The sequence below is a fragment of the Cynara cardunculus genome, assembly GCF_001531365.2.
Source record: "Cynara cardunculus var. scolymus isolate 2C chromosome LG 6, CcrdV1, whole genome shotgun sequence".
Taxonomy (NCBI): domain Eukaryota; kingdom Viridiplantae; phylum Streptophyta; class Magnoliopsida; order Asterales; family Asteraceae; genus Cynara; species Cynara cardunculus.
In genome coordinates this window covers 15,309,541-15,330,634 of record NC_037533.1, presented here as the reverse complement: position 1 = coordinate 15,330,634, position 21,094 = coordinate 15,309,541, and the positions used below count along the sequence as shown (strand labels likewise).

General features: G+C 37.3%; 3 protein-coding genes across 4 annotated transcripts; 2 read left to right on the top strand and 1 right to left on the bottom strand.

Moving 5' to 3' along the window:
• The first annotated feature begins 1,371 nt into the window (after nucleotides 1-1,371).
• On the top strand, nucleotides 1,372-9,844 carry LOC112514028 (general transcription and DNA repair factor IIH subunit TFB1-1-like). 2 transcript variants are annotated; one of them, XM_025120314.1, is made up of 21 exons: nucleotides 1,372-1,517; nucleotides 1,643-1,814; nucleotides 1,963-2,041; nucleotides 2,202-2,263; nucleotides 2,473-2,533; nucleotides 3,521-3,644; nucleotides 4,748-4,823; nucleotides 5,058-5,153; nucleotides 5,333-5,377; nucleotides 5,899-5,955; nucleotides 6,041-6,196; nucleotides 6,286-6,351; nucleotides 6,730-6,853; nucleotides 7,875-7,931; nucleotides 8,007-8,134; nucleotides 8,218-8,385; nucleotides 8,471-8,584; nucleotides 8,691-8,768; nucleotides 8,995-9,042; nucleotides 9,436-9,504; nucleotides 9,605-9,844. In XM_025120314.1, exons 2-21 carry the CDS (start codon nucleotides 1,734-1,736, stop codon nucleotides 9,689-9,691), a joined length of 1,776 nt encoding a protein of 591 aa, XP_024976082.1. In that variant the 5' UTR covers nucleotides 1,372-1,517; nucleotides 1,643-1,733; the 3' UTR covers nucleotides 9,692-9,844. The 2 variants fall into 2 exon arrangements, with proteins under 2 accessions (XP_024976082.1, XP_024976083.1); XM_025120315.1 differs by lacking the exon at nucleotides 2,473-2,533 and having other exon boundaries at nucleotides 1,372-1,814; nucleotides 1,963-2,263.
• A 1,789-nt stretch (nucleotides 9,845-11,633) lies between these two features.
• On the top strand, nucleotides 11,634-18,617 carry LOC112514031 (enhancer of mRNA-decapping protein 4-like). Its single transcript, XM_025120318.1, has 12 exons — nucleotides 11,634-12,563; nucleotides 13,119-13,168; nucleotides 13,242-13,398; nucleotides 13,484-13,702; nucleotides 14,663-14,791; nucleotides 14,898-16,421; nucleotides 16,581-16,937; nucleotides 17,003-17,122; nucleotides 17,468-17,638; nucleotides 17,806-17,964; nucleotides 18,082-18,207; nucleotides 18,299-18,617. Exons 1-12 carry the CDS (start codon nucleotides 11,787-11,789, stop codon nucleotides 18,602-18,604), a joined length of 4,095 nt encoding a protein of 1,364 aa, XP_024976086.1. The 5' UTR covers nucleotides 11,634-11,786; the 3' UTR covers nucleotides 18,605-18,617.
• A 126-nt stretch (nucleotides 18,618-18,743) lies between these two features.
• Nucleotides 18,744-19,460, bottom strand: LOC112514030 (chaperone protein dnaJ 11, chloroplastic-like). The gene has a single exon (XM_025120317.1). The coding sequence runs from the start codon at nucleotides 19,379-19,381 to the stop codon at nucleotides 18,905-18,907; it is 477 nt and encodes a 158-aa protein (XP_024976085.1). The 5' UTR covers nucleotides 19,382-19,460; the 3' UTR covers nucleotides 18,744-18,904.
• Between the last annotated feature and the right edge of the window lie 1,634 nt (nucleotides 19,461-21,094).

Below are 21,094 nucleotides of genomic sequence, written 5' to 3'. Positions count from 1 at the left end.
GAGAGGTGGTCGACGATGGTCATATTGAGTTTTATGAGATTATAGTATATTAGGTTAAGGACATATTTGGTATAATGAAGATAGAGATTCCATTCCATCAAAATACCATGTAGTTGCTAAGGAATGTTAAAATCCTTTATCCATGGAATTCATAGGAATCTGAAGATTCCTTCCGCTGAAAAGAATGAACCAAACGAAGGAAATGAATCTGGTCAAAGGAATTCAACATTCCAATTCCTTCAGATTCCTCCAGAATCTGCAAACCAAACGCCACCCTTTGGGACTAACAGCTTGCTTAGAGATTCTCATGCTCAAGTATTTACAAATGAAACATTTGAAAAAATGATCTCAATGTTTAACTCTGGCTTAAAACAAATCATTCTGGTATGAGCACGAAGCAAATGGGACTACAAATCCTCTTTTTGGTATTTTCGAAGTTGAAAAACAACTGATTTTTCAAGGAATGACATGGCAGGCTGGTAGCAGGTGAAAACAACTGTCATTTTAGAGTTATGAGTCAGAACAATGTCCTTATCATATTCATTTAGGATTATCAATACGTATAATCTATCTTTCAAGGAAAGTTACAACTTTCTTCGACCATCCGAAATGAAAGTTCAAAGTACCAAATGCTGCGAAAAAAGAATCTATTGGTTTTCTCCCAATTAGTTGCGATATTTTGAATCATCTGGTGAAGAAGGTGGCTCCATAACAGATGGAATCAGAGGCTTTGAACATAGGAAATTTGTTGGGTTTTTAACCCTGTGTGAGAAATACAGTTCAAGCATTTTGTGTTACTCGATGGAACCCAATAGAGATTCGAACACAATTTGCTTAGGTAATATATGAATAACTATTATACTGTAAATTTCAGCATATGTAAGTTATTGTATGTTGTCAAAAGGATGCAACTAACAAGGGTGGTGAAATAAAACATATTTAGGGGGTGTTTGAGATTGCTTATAAAAACAACTTATGAACTTATTCCGGTGTGACACCGGTAATAAGCACTTTTGAAAGTTTGGATAAACAACTTATACCGGTGCCAAACCGGTAATAAGAAGTTTTTGAAGAAGTTAAACTATTATTACTTATAATAAGTTGATAAAGACTTTTGCAAAAAAAAAAAAACATAAGTTGTTTCAAATAAGCAATCCCAAACACCCCCTTAGTTGGAATGTTACATGTTTGATTTCAAGAGGCACATTGTCTAAGCGTTTACATCGACAACGACACCGTTTTAGGACGTATATGGTAAAACCATTGTGAAAAAGGGTGGTTATGTAACAAAAAAAGGAATTGAGGGGTTAAATTGAAAATGTTTTCAAGTTTAAAGGTACCTTGAAGTGGTGATCATTCATACACACCGGCGATAGGCGTACTCCAGCCATCGACTACTATATATAGGAGCCCGCAGGCACTGACTCATCACTCCTTCCCTGTGGGCGTTCTTCCGACCTAAGTGGATCACTCGAAAGCAAATAACACATCAGGAATCTCGTACGAAACCCTAGATGGTAGCGTTTCATATTGCGTCATCCCTAGATCGTAGCGTTTGATATTGTGTGATCCAATTGTATACATATACTCTCTACTTTTGTCATCGTTCTTGTTGTTATTGCTATTGTTTCCAAATAAACAGTTCATTGCTCGTCACTATTCTTTGGTTGAACCAAAACCCTAAGCGTTAAGTCAGTCTTAATCAAGTAAATCAACGAATCATCTTGTGGAGCATGACGGATGCGCAGATAGTTAAACGTGCTAAGTACAAATCTTCTGTTAAAGACCCTGGCGTCCGTGGCATATTGAAAATGGTAAATTTTATCATAAATCCAATTCTCATTGGGATATTATCGAGCTTTTAAGCTCCATACTTTCTTAATGTGATTATTGTTGATTTCTTTGATGAGGGATGGAATCTTGGTTTGTTTATTTATGAATCTTAATGATGCTCTTGTGCAGACCAGGGAGAGATTTGTTTTCATGCCTAACGATCCATCGTTGCCCATCAGGCTTAATGTAGAATTTAGACTTATAAAAGGCAAGTAAAATTACCGTTTGATTGCAGACCGTTGGTCAAATAAAAAGAAATGTAGTTTCTCATTGATCTTTCTTGGTCATTTTCCTTTCATTAGTGCATTGTATTATAACTAAATAAAGATGTTGATTGCTTTCCATCTTTCTCTTTTGTCTTTTTTAAGGACACAAATCCAGCAAGGAGGGTTCAAACAGACCTGCCTTACTTAATCTTACTCAAGATCAGGTTTTTTTCTTCTTTTCCAGTTATTCTGTAACTGTATATCATGTTTTGCTGAACCTTGCAGTTGCAGCTGGTTGTTGTAATTGGTCTATAACATCTGATGTTTCATTCATAGTTTATTTCATCATTTTTGTATGTGAAAGCTGTGTCTGGTGATTAATTCAACAAAGCTTCCACTATGACTTTATATCTCGAATCTTTTATGATTCCAGGGCAATTACATCTTCGAATTTGAAAATTTCTCAGACAGGGAACTTTGCCGAGACTTTGTAGGTAAGGCGCTTTGTTGTTGCCATCATCATTTATTTGTTTTATATTTGCGATTTAAACCTCTCTCATTGTCTTTAGACAGACTTGTCCCAGGACTGAAATCTCACCATAACTAATAAACCAACTTCGTACTCGTTAATGTACAACTATGATTTTAATCAACAAATTTGAGCAAGCTATTAGGTGACATGCTGATGAACTTTAAGGCTTCCTTACATAGTTGATCTCCTATCTTCAATATTTTAGCTTTGCACTTTGTTAACTTGTACCTGCTTCACTAATAACATAATCTTTTAACGAAATAACTACAAGGAAATAGACCAAAAGAGATGGAATGGACTTTTAGTAAAAACTGTAGACGTTTGAAATACATGATTGTGATGTAACAGAACAGTCGAACCAAAATGTATGCTGTCTTACTTCTCTCTCTTGATGCATTTTATGTGAAAAACCTGTCCTTGCATAGAGCTGTTGAGATATCTCATCAATCTATATGTTAACTTGGCACTTGTTAATGTAATATTATGGTTTAAAGTGTCGAGCTTGAGCCAGTTTGAGGTGTCTCTTTGTGGCTTCGTGACATTGTAAACATCACATCTCTTTGTTTCACAAATTTTGCACTTCTTGAAGTTCTAGCCGTCTTACTAGTGGTAGATGCTTACTTCCCTGTATTTCTGCACTTTCTGAAGTCATATTCCACTGGTGATGGACTCTTACTGAGAAGCACTCAAGGGAAATAGAACACAATAAGGTCTGCCATTAATATAACTGAATACTCTTGTACAAAGTAATTTGAATGTAACAGAAGTTATGGAATGGTCAAACAAAGATAATAGTTCCACATGTTCCTTTGCAATTATCACCCTTGGAACTGTCCTTTGTTCTTGGAATATATTATTATACCATTTTTTAACAACTGTTTCTCTACTAATTATGCAATTATTAAATGATTTTTTCATATTAAGAGGTTCTCTGATGATCATTGAACAGCCAAAGCTATTACATCTTCTGGGGAAGTTGGAGGACCTACCTCTGAAAAGGCTGTTCCACTCAAGGATGAACAACTTAGCTCAGCAGAAATGGAGCGTCGAATTAAGTTACTTCAAGAGGACAGGTAGATTTCTGTCTCGGCATTAATTATCTACTTTCATTAAATTTTATCTTTGTTTTCCAGAACAATGAAAACTAGATAACCTTTTGTGAACTTACCTTAAGTTGGCATATTACATATTCTGCTCAATGCCTTTGTTCTCCATTCTTTTGACTGCAAGACCTGTACTAGGAGCTAGTATAAGTATTGAGTAATTGAAATTGGGGATCTGGGATGTCTGACATGAAAACCCTCCATTATGCTTCTAGGAAGATTATCCTCCAGTTATCAAAGTGAACATTTGGTGCTATATCTTAGCCAATCCAAACAACTTTTCTAGAAATTTAGTTTTGTAAATATTGCAGGTTTCTAGGTGGAAATCTTTCATCATGAACAGCTAATGTGGCTACATTACTTGAAAGTGCTGGCATGTTGTTGGTCATCTAGAACATATTTTGTTGACCTTCACCGATATAAAATGGTATGTGAAGCTAGGTTTTTTTTGGGGGGTGGGGGGTTACGAAGAGGTCAATACCATGTGGCAGATATCTTAGCTGTGAGTTACATCTTGCAGTCCTAAGATAAAGCATAATGGGCAAGGGAGGTGGCATATTTTCTCAAACCATGGTTGAACCCTATCATATTATTATTATTACAGGGTTAACCAAGTATTATGAATGCAAGGTAGAGATTAGGTCTGCCTACATCTTACCCTCCTCATGCCCCGCCTTTGGGTGGGATTTACCGGGCTTGTGGTTTGGATAACCAAATATTATTTAGAATGTACTACCATATTTGCAAGGATTCACAGTGGGTTTTATATCCTCATGAATCAGCATAAAATGTCTGGCATTGGGCAGCATCCATGTTGAGGGAAGCTTTTAGGTTGGCAGCATTGAGTCTCGTACTATCCTTGAGCTTTATCTGATCAATCTTTATTCAGGACAAGTCCTATAAGTAATTTGCATGTACTGTGCCTTTGTGATATATTTGGAGCAGCAATTGCAGCTTTATCTTTAAACTGAGATAGGACAAATACACCCTTGTACTAGTGTATCATCCATAACACCATCTCTGTCGTAAAGGCAGTAAAACCCTTTACTCAATATTATAATATTTTTTTGTAGTGAGTTGCAGAAGCTTCATAAGCAATTTGTGATTGGAGGTGTGCTGTCAGAGACCGAATTTTGGGCTACAAGAAAGGTCAGTCCTTGCTGAAATATGATTCAGTGTTATATGCATAGGATGTATCACATAAGGATGTTTTGAAGTTTTTGGAGCCTGCTTATATTATTATCTATATATGCGTGTGCATCCAGTGTTTATTTGTAATACTGGGTTAAACTTGTGCCTTGACATATGTTTTTTGTTGTTGGTAATTTAGTTTACTGTTGGAAAACATGTAACAGAAAATTTACATTTACCAATCAAGTGCAGAAGTTGCTAGATGTGAGTGCCAGCAGAAAAGCAAAACAACGGGTGGGGTTAAAAAGTGACATGATTTTCAATGTGAAACCATCATCTGATGGTCAGGTATGATTCAAATCTTTCTTTCTATACTTTGTGGTTCACATTCAAGCATTGAATATGTCCAAGTCTTCTGTAGAGAAGTTAAGATGTTGGCTTTTGGTTTTAAACTTTAAAAGACTGTTATTCTTGCAACATTTTTCTTGGAGTTATATCATTGTTGCATTTCAATTGTTTTTTTTCAGTCGAACAGAGTCACATTTAACTTGACGCCGGAGATGATTCACCAGGTATCTTCATTTGTTTTCTTTTTGTGGGAACTTACTTAAACGTAGTTTGGGTTTTGTATATTCTTTGAACAAATTGTATCTTTTGCATATAGATGCTTCTATTTTACATGGATGTTATGGGTGTACTATTGTTGTTTTTGAGAGACATGACCCATAAAGCCTTGTGTATATTCACTAGAACCAGGGATACCGAGTTTGTTTGGTGGACTGTATACCAAGATAACCAAATTTATGGCAACTAAAATCTTTCTACTGGAAAGCTGGAGAACCCTCTCTTTATAGTATACATGGAGATGTTGACTATAATTAAGAGATTATTTGTGTGGCCTTTTTTTGAGCACTATATGCAATTAGATAGCTTAGGAGTAGGAAGATTTTGAATAAGAGATGACAATGGTGGTTTGATCAGCCAATTTCACTGTATCTTTCCATATCTTGATGACAATCAGAGTTATTTTATTTGGAAAACATGATGTCTGGTTTTCTTCTCACTCATTTTTTACCTTGAAACTTTTTTCCAGATTTTTGCTGAAAAACCAGCAGTACGGCAGGCATATCTGAATTTTGTACCTAACAAGGTAAGGAGTAAACAGAATGTCAAACATATGTCTGTATTTCAGGCAGTTCACATTCCCAGCCACTTTTTTTGTGCCTCAATTCTAGATGACAGAGAAGGACTTTTGGACTAAATATTGGAGAGCACAATACCTCCACAGTACGAAAAATATTGTTGCTGCTGCTGCAGAGGCTGCCGAAGATGAGGAGCTAGCAGTTTTCTTAAAGCAAGATGCCATATTGGCTAGTGAAACTCGGCAGAAGGTGCTCTGCTCTCTAACTTTGAAGATTGTTATTTCAATTTAACACTAGAATAACCACTGTTTTTGCTTCTTTTGGTCTTCTTTTTCCAGATTAGAAAGGTAGATCCCACCTTGGACATGGAGGCTGATGAAGGGGATGATTACACACATATTCCGGTAACTTGGATATTCAGGATTCTGCATCAATTCAAACAGTTTTTTTTGGTAGTCCTGTTCAGTATGTGTTTGGCAATTGGCATCTATCACAATTTTTACATGACCTTTATGATTTGAAATAGTTCTTGTTACAAACCTAATTTGCTGGCCGTAATGTGCATGCTTCGGAATGTCCATACAAAGATATTCCAAGTGTCTATGTGAGCTTTATGCTGGATGTATTTTTCACCTTTTTATTAGTATACCTGTTGTGGTTTGTGTACTTCTTCACATGTAATTGATTGGAGTACATGAAGATAGAATGGTAAAGTTACTGAACTCTATTTGATTGTTTAAGCTTTTTGGTCAGTTGGTGAACTGTTGACATGTAATTGATAGGGTCATGGCCTAGCTACTGAGAGCACCAAGGATGAAATGGAAGCACAATATGAGCCATATAAAAGATCTTTCTTGCAAGACATTAACCGGCATGCTGCAGTTGTTCTTGAAGGAAGAACCGTAGGTAAGGCTTTCTATTGAACTTTGTTTCATCAGATTCCTCTTGCATCTGAAAAATCTCTTAAAATATGATCCCGTAAACAAAAATGTCTGTGTGGAAAGTGGTTATGATTTAAACTTTAAGGCATTTTCATGTTTCTTGTTGGTCATCTCCGCTTACTGTTTGGTGCCCTCTATCCTCAATTGGCATGACTGCTAAGAAACCTTATTCTAGGTTAACATTTAGTTCGATCGAGTTCTATCTATATCTATCTTCAAATCACAGAAAATGGAAAGAAGAGCGCTTTTGCCAGCTAATCGAGTGCCTTTACTAGAGAGCGATTACTAAACTTACTAATATTCTCAATTGGTATGCTGAATATTATTTGCTTTTTCTTATAAATAAACAGCCATGTCAAGCATAAGGCTGACATTAATAATTTTGACTTCTAAAGTTGAAACTTGGACTCTTTTTCAAATGATCAGTTAGAAATTTCTTATCGAGTAGTAAAAGAACTAAATAATAATTAGTAGGTACCACCATACCCAAATATAGGCTGCTACTAAATCCGAACACATTCCAATCGACATCTCAACATGTACTTAAGACCCAATTTGTACTCCTTGGCTACTAGTTTAATAAAGTATATATAATTTTCTTTTACTTATTATTGGTGCCGATTCTTGTGTTCCTTCTATGAGGTCTGGCGATAAACCTATAAACAATGGATACAAAAGAGTTTTCCCTTATGAACCATCTCTAGTAAATAGAGCACCAAATCTGGTGTTTAGGTTGATTTTATGTTTGGGTTATTTTCCATTGTGATCCCCACTAGCCATTTAGGACAGTCAATCTTCTTGCAGTATGGCTTACGTCCCAATGGGGTAAGAGGGTAATCAGGGTAAGGAGGTACTGGGGTCATGTCTTAGCTGATTCAGTCTTTGGTATTATCACATACGTCCTAATGGGAACATTGGACTTAACCTTGATTTATTGATTTCTGTACTTGATGGGATCTTAACCTTGTCCGTTGACCTGATTGTAGACGTTGAGACAGGAGATACAAGGTCTGTAGCTGAAGCACTTGCTAGTTCAAAACGCAGTGAGTACAGTTGATTCTTTATTTTATCATTTTTGTTTTTCTTTATGTGTTCTTCTGAAATTTGGTGAGAAACAGTTGAGTTGGCTAAAGAAGCTTCTGATGGCAATGTATATCAAGAACGGTTAGATAGGATAACTCGAATGGCTGAGATTGAGGACCTACAAGCACCACGTGATCCTCCAGTTGCACCACTTTGTATAAAGGTTTGGCTTCTAGTATCTTAACAAGAATTGTTTTATTTATTTATTGTCTTACTCTATATTTCTTACAAGTAGATGTTAAACAGGATCCTCGAGATTACTTCGATTCTCAACAAGTTCAGTTAGGTGGAACGAGACAGGTGAAATCTAGGCTGAGCACCTCTGAAGCTTATGGTTCTTTAAGGGTGTTCATCTCGGAGATTAGAAACATAGGTTTGAATGATCCTATAGTTAAACCTGAAGTGGCCATAAAGGTAATTAATTGAACGTTATGATGTTATTATATGCTAGTCAAGATAGAGGGATAAAGTATACTAAATCATGTTGGCTGTGAACCAGGTTTTCAACGTATTGACCCAGAATATATCGAGCTCCAAGTATCAACTTGGCAAAAACCCACATGAGAGCATATTGGATACGTTGCCAAGTGTTACAAAGGAGGAGCTTTTGCTTGTGAGTTTATTTAATATTACCAGTTGACTTTTCTTCTCTTTCTCTTTCTCCTAAGAAAGAAAGACTTTGATTGAATTCTGTCTAAGAAAGGGTTTTGATTTTCCAGCATTGGACGTCAATTCAGGAATTATTAAAGCATTTCTGGTCTTCGTATCCCATTACAACTTCATACCTTTATGCCAAGGTAGTTTCCGTTAGGTTTCATTATGCAACTCTGCTCCATATGTTATTCTTAGTAACTAGATTCGTTCTTATAAAAAAGGATAAGAAAAGCTATATTTGTATAGATGGAACACCCCTTTGTTCTATCTAGAATTTATCTTTATGATAACCTCCATTTCCCTTTGACAAGTACAAGAATTGTTAATGTAGCACAGATCTTTTTTATGTATGCCAACTTGGATGTGTAGGTGAGCCGGCTGAAGGATGCCATGTCGCAAATCTACCCAAAACTACAGGTATTTTTTCTATGCTGAAAGCATTCATTGTGTATGGTACTCTAAGAGCATGTTTGTTAGCAGCTTAATAAGCTTAATGGAACTCACAGCTGATTCGGTCAGTTATACATGACTGTTTAGTAGTGGCTTAATGATATAGAAAGTGGCTTATTCAGTAAGTTTTAGAGGAGAGCTTTATGCAGAAGTCAGATAGCCAAGCTTTTTCCAAACCTGCCCATCCCAATTAAAGTACTCACTCCTTCCATCTAAGAAAAAACCCTTCTAAACATATACAGACATTAATTCACACATCATCTTTATCCATACATGACTTAATGGTAAACAAACCAAACAGCCTCTAAATGATTATATGATTTGATAGTAGTGAGTTAAATTTGAATTGTGAAATGGCAGGAGATCAAAGAATCTGTGCAGTCAGATTCCAGGCATCAAGTTTCCCTCCTTGTTCAACCAATGTTACAGGTTGAGATAATTTCTTTCAAAGAATCCGTTTTTAACTCCACCCGTGCCTTTTTGGGTGAAGTTCGTATCAATCATCATAAAACATTGATTGTTGGTGCAGGCTTTAGATGCTGCGTTTGCACACTACGATCTAGATCAACAGAAGAGATCTGCAAAGAGCGGTGAGAAACCGAATGGATATGCCTGAGTCTATTAAGATTTGATTACTGTACATTGAAGAAAATTTTGCTGTGTTGGTCTAAAAGACCCTTTTTTCATATCATTCCATTCCATTTGTAAAGACACCATATAAATCATGTCATGGGCTGAATTCTGTTTATTTGGAAGAAAAGCTTTGTTTTTATGCTTGTCTTGTCTTCCTCTTCTAAATGCTTGTATGCAATTATTTACTTTGTTTATCTCTCCACTAGTCTAGTCTTGTCTCTCTGGATATTCTATTTTGATATCATGATAAGATGCTCCTATTTATAACAAAATGTTTACTCGATTAAGCGTTTACCAAGTCGCATTATCTTACTGGATGAATATGGCAAGGACCAAGAATCTTACCCGGTAAGAGCGAAAGCAAGGACCGAGAGCCTTACCCGGTAAGTGATGGCGACAACTCTTATCACGGTTAGCGCTTACCGGGTAAATATACATACGATGTCGTTTTGGTAGACTACAATCTTACCCGACAAGTAAGTGATAGCGTTGAATTTTACCGTTGAGCGTTTACGAGGTAAGTGTTTAAGTAAACCACCATTTAGACTCGTCTTTTATTGCTTATTTGGTTGGATGGGTGGAGATGAACATATCCAGACTTTTTTATTTATTTATTTTTACAATTTTTTTTTGTAGTATTATACTTTTTATTTATCATAATATTGTGTTTTAAAAGTACATGAATTCGAATAATCAGGTTATAAGTTAAAAAATGGATTTTTCAAATTAATATCACGATAAAGAAAATACGTTATTGTTTCTTATGTTTTGTTTAGTTAGTTTGTTTTTATACAGTTATCTATAAACGAACAGAGCATATGACTTTAAAACAAGAAGCTTTTAGTGGTATTAGTTCTTATATACCAGCTTCTTCCTAACCATAGGGGAAATCGAACTTTGTGCGTGTGAAATGATTTTACCACGTTATTTGTGATCGATCTGATTGGTTTGTGTAATAATATTGAATTGTTGTCTTTTCTTCCCTACGATAGTTGCTAAACTTGCACACCGCATTGGAGTGCTGCAACATGAAAATTGATAATGAAATGTTTGAAGAGCATAACGACTTTGATAAAAGCCACTCTGGAAAGCATTAGTAGAACACAATTTATAAATGTTCGTGTGATTAAGAACAACGTTTATTAATGAATTGAAAACTATTATTAAGCTTATATTGAGTTCTATTTAGTAACAGAATGCTATAAAAGAACAACTCAAGTTCATATACAGTAACTATTTAGCCTACATTGAGCTCCTATGAGTAAGGGGCTGTTCAGTAGCGGCTTATTGAAGCATATAACATATATGGTTGATTCGCACAACCATACCTTTGTGTTTGGTAAGAGCTTAATCGGTCATATAGGGACTGATTTACTCAGCTGATATACCACATTTCTATCCACTCAGCCATTATTGATATTTATAATACATAGGATATTTTGGTTATAAAACAAAGTATATTTTCCAAATGATGTCAACATCAAATATATTTATGATACAAAGGAGGCTATTAAGCATAAAAACTCAAATTTTCAAACAACATATGTTTTTTTACGAAAGTCCTTATCAAGTTATTATAAGTAAGAATGATTTAACTTCTTCAAAAACTCTTTATTATCGATTTGATATTGGTATAAGTTGTTCATCCAAACACTAAAAAATATTTATTACCAATGCTACACCGAAATAAGTCAATAAATTATTTTTATAAACAATCCTAAACATCCAATATCAAAATCAAATCAAATAAACATAAAAATCGATAGACATGAGTAGATGAGTTAAAAAAAAGCAGGAAATATTGTACTAAAAATAGTAGTATGGGAAAATTGCAGAATGGTCCCATTTTCATGGCGGGGCCGGTCTCCAAAAAGTCATATACCGTCAACCTCCGCCACCTCCTCACTCACCAAAAACACACACACACACTCACACAGAGCGGAGAGGAGAGGAGAGTGTTCATCGGAAACACCCATTTCTAGATCCAAATCACTAAATCTCATTCCATCTTCTTCTTCAGATCTCATTCATTCAATCATTAATTTTATTAATTAATCAAATCCAATCCAGCAGTTGTCATGGCTTCTCCTGGAAATCCGAATCAATTACCATTTGATGTTCCCAGATTCTTCAATCCTTCCTCATCTCCGCCACCAATCACCACCACCACCACCGCCCTCCAAAACCCTAACAAACCATCCCCTGCTTCTGCCTCTGCCTCCTATCCACCACCCACCGTCACCGGCGGTCCTTTCTCTTACCCTCCTCAAACTAACCCTCCTCTATACCACCCTCAATTCAATATTCCACCACCTCCGTTCCAACAACAATCCTCAGATAACCACCTGCCCTCCTCTAACTTACATCATCAGCGATCCGTTCCTTATCCTACACACCCTCTCCAACTCCAATCTCCTTCCCCTAATAACAACCACCACCCTAACACCAACCATGGCGCTCGCCTTATGGCGCTTTTAAGCGCACCGCCGCCTTCTACTCTTGAACCACCATCCATGCCTCCACCTCCAACTCAGAACCTTATGCTTTTGTCATCCTTGCATCCTGGACCTGCACCATTGCCAATGCCAATGCCAATGCCGAGTAGTAAGCTTCCAACTGGACGCCATTTGAATGGTGATCGTCTTGTTTACGATATAGATGTTAGGTTGCCAGGAGAGTTTCAACCTCAGCTTGAGGTCACTCCCATTACCAAGTATGGGTCGGATCCTGGTCTTGTAGTGGGTCGTCAGATTGCTGTGAATAAGACCTATATATGTTATGGATTGAAACAGGGAGCCATTAGGGTTCTTAATATAAACACTGCATTAAGATCACTTCTTAAAGGTCTTGCTCAGGTTTGTTCTTCTCTCCTGCCAGGTTTACTAGATTATTGTGCTCTCTATGCAATTTTAAGTAGACTGTAGATTAAAGGGACTATTGTTTCTTCATTTCTGATTGTTTTTTGTTTTGATGTTCCTCATGATCTCAATATTGCATGAACTATAGCCACCATTCCAATCACTAGCTATTGGAGATAGATCTCTCTGCCATTTCTTTTGTTAGTTGTAACTGAAATTCCACAAAAATACTGTCACCAAGTATCTACTTCCTGAATGGTTGTGAATGCTAAAAACCAAACCAAACCAAACCGAACCGAACCAGTAATTCTCACTAGAAAGTAGAGTCTCGGGTGAGATGTATGGAAACATGACATCTGCTCCAAATAGTAGAGCGACTTTTTCATAAGACTTCCGGCTTGTGCAAATGGTTGTGAATGCTATTTCTGAAATATGTTTCTTGCTGGTGTCAAAATATGCTGTATTTTCTGTTTGTAATACAAGAAAGGACTCTGTTGCTATCAATCTGCTTCTTTTATGGTCATTGATCCATAAAAACATTTTTTTTTGCAGCGGGTTACAGATATGGCTTTCTTTGCAGAGGAAGTTCACCTTTTAGCCAGGTGGGAGCTTCTTCGTTGTTCATCCTCTTCTCTGGTTTTATCTTTGTGTTATGTTGACGAACTTGAAATGCAGCGCGAGTATAGATGGACGAGTTTATGTATGGAAACTCACCGAAAGTCCTGATGAAGATGATAAACCACAGATTAGTAGGAAGATAGTTATTGCCATCCAGATTACTGGAGAAGGAGAATCTGTTCATCCCAGAGTCTGTTGGCACTGCCATAAACAAGTAACTTTCAACAGGGCTGGATTTCATTTCATATAAAAGTTGAGCAGCAGAAGTCTTTACTCAATTGTATAGTTTATGATTGCAGGAAGTTTTAGTGGTTGGAATTGGAAGGCGTATTCTGAAAATCGATACCACTAAGGTTGGGCGAGGTGAAGTATACTCTGCTGAGGAACCTCTCAAGTGTCATGTGGATAAGTTGCTCAATGGAGTTCAGTTTGTTGGTAACCATGATGGGGAAGTGACAGATCTATCAATGTGCCAATGGATGACCACTCGTTTGGTCTCTGCTTCAGTGGATGGAACGGTTAGTTGTCTGATATGTCTCTTTCTAGTATTGGCACTTGCTAAATTATACATATTCAATTAATTATACGTACATGTAAATGTTATATATTAAATGCGGGTACAATTTTGTATATGTATATCGTATTGTTGACTACCTATGCTTCAACTATTTTTTCATATATCTTTTGTTGGTATGTGCTGTGGTTAGTGGTCAATATATCTGTAAACCAAACCAAACGAATCCAGTATATCCCACATAGAGGTAGGTCTTTTTTTTTTTTTGGGGGGGGGGGGGTGTTAAGATGTATGCAAATCTTGCATTTACCGCCAAGAGTAGAGAGGCTGTTTCCGTGAAGGCCCCCGGCTTGCAAAAGAAAAGCAAAAGACATGAGGGATATTCAAGACCGTGTATTCTTTTAATGTGAAGTTATGAAGATCTCTCATGTGCATGCATAGATGTTCAAGGCCGTATGCTATTTGGCTTTAAAACTATGGACTTACAGTAACACAAGATTTTCATTGGCTAATATATTCGTTTATAAATCATTTGAAGGGAATCTCCTATCAATTGATAAAAATGACACTTGATTTTAGAAGTTCCCCACTTGCGGCAAAAATTTATTCTTAATGAAGGAGACCTGACGAGATTTTCGACTCGAGAAGTAATCAATCTGAACCTTTGTTAAAATGAGAGGAATCATACATTTAACATCTACTGTTTTCTTGGTAACTTATAGATTTTGTTGAGATTTTAAGAAATTATCCTTCATTCTTGATTCATATAATCAGAAGCGGGCCAGATGGGAAATCACTCATGATATAAAAATCTATATCAAACTATTTTTAAGTTTCATTGTAAGGAATAGCTTCTAGATCATACCTTCCATAGTTGAATGGAAAGTTTGCCGGGGTCTGTTTATTTGCACCTTAAACTGTAAACTGCAGACTCGCATCATCTGAAGCATTTTGTGTTGAACAGATAAAGATTTGGGAAGATCGCAAGCAATTGCCAATTGCAGTACTGAGGCCACATGATGGCCTACCTGTAAACTCTGTTACATTCTTGACTGCTCCTCATCGTCCAGATCACATCATACTTATCACTGGGGTATGTGCTAAATAATATCAATTTTATCATCATATTACTGTGTTGAATGTGACAATGGAATATGAGATGTTTTTATTCATTCTGATCTTTTGGAAGATGGTGACAGGGTCCATTTAATCATGAAATGAAAATATGGGCCTCGGAAAGTGAGGAAGGATGGCTGCTTCCAAGTGATGCCGACTCATGGCACTGTACTCAGACGTTAGAATTGAAGAATTCTGGTGAACCCAGAGTCGAAGATTCATTCTTTAATCAAGTAGTTGCACTATCTCAAGCTGGTCTTCTTTTACTGGCAAATGCCAAGAAAAAGGCTATATACGCTGTACACCTTGATTATGGTCCCAATCCAGAAATGACGCGTATGGATTATATTGCTGAGTTTACTGTCACTATGCCAATACTGAGTCTTACGGGCACCAGCGATTCATTACCACATGGGGAGCAGATTATTCAAGTTTATTGCGTTCAGACGCAAGCCATTCAACAATATGCTTTGGATTTGTCAAGATGTTTACCACCTCCTATTGACGGTGTCGTGTATGAGAAATCAGAATCGATTTTTTCACATGATGTGGTGAGTGCTGAAGGTTTCACTGGTTTGGAGTCCAGCATGGGACCTAGTTCTGAGAGTGCACCCACACTGAGACAGCCCTTAAGTTCGCCTTTGGCTGAGGCTGTCATTTCTAAGGAATTTTCTACATCAGCCGTTGAACCTAGATCCGCCCCACCTCCTATCAGTAATGATGCTGATATTTCTTGTGCTGTATCACCGCAGGTTCCATTAAGTCCTAGATTGTCTCGAAAACTGTCCAATTTTAGAACACCATCTGGTGGGTTCGAGTCTAGTGCCCAACCAAATGATTACGGAGATAAAAAAGTAATTGAACATTCAGTTGATAGGCAAATGGAGACTGCTCATTCAAACCTATCTAGTCTATCTTCTATGGATGATGATGAAAACAAAGTTGCAAAAGATGATGGTACGATGGTCAAGTTTAAGCACCCAACTCATCTAGTTACTCCTGCTGAATTGATGGCAATGACCACATCGCCGTCTGAACGAAATCGTGTTAGAGATCAGAAGAGTGATGGGGAGCTGGAAGTACAAGATGTTGAAGTGAACTCTGATCTGCAGAATGTTGATATGGATGTCAAGATCGTGGGTGAAACAGGAATGAGCCATAATGCTGATCTTATTGCCCAAGGATCGCCTCAGGGTTTTGCTTCAGAACACAAGGAGAAATCTTTTTGCCCACAGGCATCGGATCTTGGAGTTGGGAAGGCCAGAGATCGTAGTGGCTTGCCGGGTGAAACTTATTTTGTTAACGGGTCTAAGCAACTTGAAGGAACAGAAGAAAGCAAGGCTGTGGTTCAAACTTCAGGTGCTCAGGACGAAGTGCGAGACGTGACAAATGATCTATCCGGACAGTTGGAGACAGCCACACCCACGAGAGTGAAATACCCAGCAAAAGGGAAAAAACAGAAGGGGAAGAATGCTCAAGGATCAGGACCATCTTCTCCTTCCTTCAATTCAACTGATTCTTCCAATGAGCCAGGTCTGGTTTCATGTATTCCCTCTACCGAAACCATACTTTCACAAATCCAATCCATGCAAGAAACAATTACTCAGGTAAACATCCATGGGTCTACTGATTGCCCTTTGCTGGTTCTGAAGTTGTAACCTAGGGATGTACATAAAATTCTAGCTGGTGTCAGCATTAGATAAACTACTTTCATCATTGCAATCTGTTTTCCCTAAGAAGGTTGGCTTTAAATCCCCTGATTGCAGGTTCTAATCAATCAAAAGGAAATCTATAAGCAGATCCCAGTCCTGCTTACAGTACCGGTTACAAAGGAAGGGCGTAGAATCGAGGCAGCCATAGGAAAGAGCATGGAGAAAGCATATAAAGCTAATTCTGATGCTCAATGGGCTCGTACCCAAGAAGAATTCTCAAAACAGGAAAAGGCAAACCGAGATCGCCATCAGCAAATTTCTGGTTTGGTTACAAATGGTTACAAGGACTTGCTTGCGACGTGGGAGAAAATGTTGAAAAAGGAAACAGCTGCCCTCGTGCCAGCTGTGGTGCGTTCAGTTACTCCTCTTATTGAGAAAGTATCGTCTACTGCTATCTCCGAGGCTTTCCAGGTTAGAACTTGTGAATTTATATTACTGTATTGCCTGATATCAGTCTAATACAAGCTTGCATACAGAGAGGGGTTGGTGATAAGGCTGTAAATCAACTGGAGAAATCGGTTCAATCTAAGCTTGAAGCTACTGTTGCTAGACAAATCCAAGCCCAGTTTCAAACTTCTGGCAAGCAAGCCCTACAGGTTTGTGCCTCAAGTCACCTTTCTGAAATCTGAACTACTCCGTGAGTTTATCCTGTATTCCAAATAGAGAACCTTTTTAGTAACAGGACTGCTGGACTTGCAGATGTTACTTTTATGGTGTCACTTGTTTGCAACTTATATTAAATGTAATTTGTAGTTGATACTTGTGCTATACTGACCTGACATCAATAATCTACTTGGTTGATGTGGGTTTCTTGTTCTCTATGAATTTTTTGAAAGAAAGCTTTTGGTCTCCTTATAGCCCCGGTTTATATAAGCATTCTGAGGCCTGCACGCCTGATCTTAAGATGATCTGACGACATGAACCTCCAATATATCTTGCAGGAAGCACTAAGGTTGAGTATGGAGGCTTCTGTTGTTCCTGCATTCGAAATGTCTTGCAAGGCCATGTTTGATCAAATTGATGCTACATTTCAAAAGGGAATGCTTGAACATACAAGTGCAGCTCAGCAGCAAGTTGAATCTACATATTCGCCTTTGGCAATTGCTTTGAGAGTAAGGAATCATAATGGCTGTTCTGCAATTTTCTTGATCAATCCGATAATTTCCACTCTTGTTACTGTTATTTGCTTTTACATTTTTGTTTACTGTTTTCCCCTTTTATTTATTTCCCTGAAGGATCTATCTTTTTTACAAGTTCATATAAATGCTGATCTTTCCAGGATGCCATCAATTCAGCATCATCCATGACTCGAACGTTAAGCAGTGAATTGGCTGATGGTCAAAGGAAATTGGTTGCTCTTGCAGTTGCTGGAGCAAATTCCAAAGGTGGAAATCCATTAATAACACAAATAAGTAACGGAACCATAGCCTGTGAGAAGGTTGGTTTCAGTCTTTATATATATGTGTATATGTGTGTGTGTGTGTGTGTATTTTCTTTTGTGACGTGATGCTCCAAAATGAGTGAGATCCTCATGTGTACCTTTTTTCTGCAACAGATCGAGGCACCAGTGGATCCAACAAAAGAGCTGTCTAGGTTGGTATATGAGCACAAATATGAGGAGGCTTTCACTGCTGCTCTGCAAAGAAGTGATGTTTGGATTGTCTCCTGGTTATGCTCTCAGGTATGTTTTGGCTGGAGTTGCACTTGGACCCACCTTGAATTTCAATCCAATCTTTGGAATGATGTGTTTAATTAATGGTGTTTGTGAGTAGGTTGATCTACAGGGGATATTAACAAGCAATCCTGTACCTCTGAGTCAAGGAGTGCTGCTGTCTTTGCTGCAGCAATTGGCTTGTGATATCGTGAACGACACATCTCGGAAGCTTGCATGGATGATGGATTTGGTGGTGGCGATCAAACCATCAGATGGGATGATCGCAATGCATGTAGGACCAATTTTTGATCAGGTGTATTCAATACTAAATCATCAGATGAGCGTTCCCAATATGTCTGTTTCTGAGGTCTCAAGCATACGTGTTGTCATGAAACTCATCAATTCCACACTAAGGACCCTGTAGCTATTTCAGTTGTTTGTACAAAAGCAAGTATTAGAAGAAGAAGAAGAAGAAACAACAATATTGTGATGGTTTTGTTTTGATGATATACAAATTTTGCAGAATTTCTTTCATCTTCTACTCTCTCCATTCATGCATTTCCTTACAGAAAGTTTGGATTCATTGATAGCCAAAAAACATGAATCATAAACAAGCCCCGATTGCTTCAATCTGTCTAACTGGAGTTGGAAGTGGATGAATAGAAAGAAGAAAGTGTTAAAAAAAGGGGCACATAATTTACATGATTTCTCTTCTCTAAAAAATCTACCAACACTGATCGGTCTCCCATCTCCGGCAGCTATAGAATTCCGAACTTCTTCCGAGTCCTCCTGATCGCCTTTCCAATCCCGTACTCAACTTCAGATCATATAACGCTCGTGTGGATGGATCAGACAAGGTGGCGTAAGCGTTATGAATATCGATAAAATCACGGTCGTCGTTCTGCTTGGAATCGGAAGCATCTGGATGGTACCGTTTCGCCAAACTCCGGTATGCAGACTTGATCTCACTCGGCGTAGCGTTTCGCTTCACTCGTAGAACATCATATAAACTCCTCGGTTTCATCTTCGTAGACTCCATCACTGGTTCTTCCACGACGGCATGAAGCGAGGCCTTAGGAACGTTACGAACGCCAATATACACTCTTGAGTTTGATCCGATTGAGGTGGCGGTAGAAAAGCAGTCGCCATTGAGGAACCGAAAAGACGTTGCTCCGGCAGAGGTAGTTAGGGTTCCGGCCATGTTGATGAAGAAGGGATTTCAGATTTGGTGAGTAGTAGGGTTTAGAAGGGGTGTTGGGTTGGGGAAGAAACTATGGAAGGTGAGATGATATTTATACTCCAACTGGGGGCGCCAACCCTTTCGCCGCTGTTTGTTTTGTAGAACACTTGTTTCAGATTCAAGATTACTATTTACACGTCAACTTACAAGTGTTAATGCATAGATTACATGTTGTTGAAGCAGTATGGTTTGGTTTTGGAAGTCTTGGGTGTGGAGAAAGGAATAACAATGTTTTGGGCATATAGTTTGGCGATCCAATTGGCTGATAACTTTGTCCTTTTTTGTCATTTAACAACGAATCATTTCATGGGAAATCGAGCTTAAATCACATGATCAGGACTATTGTTACCGACCCGACCCGGTTCATAAGATTGCGACAACCCGGTTCGTTTGAATAAAATCCACCTTCAAAATGCTAAGTAAATCCATTCCATCCAAATTTATCAAGTTTTTTTTATATATATATAATAATATATATCAGTTAATTATAATTGGTATATAAGATCATATATACGATGTATTAATTAATTGTATCTGATGTTAACTTTTTTTTCGTTCGGTACATGTTGCTATTGATTTTTACCAACTTCAACTTATATATGTATGTATGTAAGGGTTCAAAAGAAAACTCCTGTGATTTACGAAAATACGAGAACAACCTATTAATCTCATATTGTAATAACAATAAAAATTAAAAGATTTTTTTTAAATAAAAAATGAAACTAAAACAATTCAAAAAAAAATTGAGAGGCAAAAAGGTAATATTGGAATTCAAAGTGATAAAATTTTAAAAACACGATCACACTAAACCCAATAATTTGAATAACATAATGGGCTATTATGGTTATCGCTTATTTCAACATGATTTGGTGTGATTTGGGTGTGACATGGGTGTGATAATCATGTGATTATCACACAATTATCACAAGGATTCCGCTCAGCTAAGGTTAACTTAGGAAATCAACTATCGATTTGGTGTGATATGAGTGTGATAATCATGTGATATCACTATCATAATAGCGCACTCGATTTGATCATGGTTTCGATCGGTTAGGGTTAGACAATCATACATTTATCACAACGATTATTCATAATTTCGATAGGTTAGAGTTAGACAATCACACATTTATCACAACGATTATTCATGGTTTCGATAGGTTAGGATTAGACAATCACACATTTATCACAACGTTTACGGGCAAAATCCACTAAACGATTTGGTGTGATATGAGTATGATAATCATGTGATATCACTATTATAACATCACTTGCGCACTCAATGTGAGCACTCAATGTGATCATGGTTTCGATCGGTTAGAGTTAGACAATCACACATTTATCACAACGATTATTCATGGTTTTGATAGGTTAGGGTTACACTCGACTGATCATGGTTTCGATAGGTTATGGTTACACAATCACACAATTATCACAAGGGAAGAGAAGCGAATGGAAACGAACTTGCATGAAACAAAGGATAATTATAATTAATTAAAATAAAATAAAAATTATAAAATTACTTAATTATATTACCGCCCTTATTAATTGGTTTATGTTTAATATAAGTTAATTTATTAATTAAAAAAGTTTGAGGTTATTTGGTTGTTCTCGCGTTGTCGTAATTCACAGGGGTTCTCGTTTGAACCTCCACTTATATATATATATATATATATA

Excerpts from the sequence above, each read along its gene's own strand:
- LOC112514031 (XM_025120318.1), top strand. The coding sequence starts at position 11,787 with ATGGCTTCTCCTGGAAATCCGAATCAATTACCATTTGATGTTCCCAGA. Across the intron at positions 12,564-13,118 it reads TTCTTAAAGGTCTTGCTCAG|CGGGTTACAGATATGGCTTT; the intron begins GTTTGTTCTTCT and ends TTTTTTTTGCAG. Across the intron at positions 14,792-14,897 it reads ACATCATACTTATCACTGGG|GGTCCATTTAATCATGAAAT; the intron begins GTATGTGCTAAA and ends AGATGGTGACAG.
- LOC112514028 (XM_025120314.1), top strand. The coding sequence starts at position 1,734 with ATGACGGATGCGCAGATAGTTAAACGTGCTAAGTACAAATCTTCTGTT. Across the intron at positions 6,352-6,729 it reads ATGATTACACACATATTCCG|GGTCATGGCCTAGCTACTGA; the intron begins GTAACTTGGATA and ends TGTAATTGATAG. Across the intron at positions 9,043-9,435 it reads AAATCTACCCAAAACTACAG|GAGATCAAAGAATCTGTGCA; the intron begins GTATTTTTTCTA and ends GTGAAATGGCAG.
- LOC112514030 (XM_025120317.1), bottom strand. The coding sequence starts at position 19,381 with ATGGCCGGAACCCTAACTACCTCTGCCGGAGCAACGTCTTTTCGGTTC.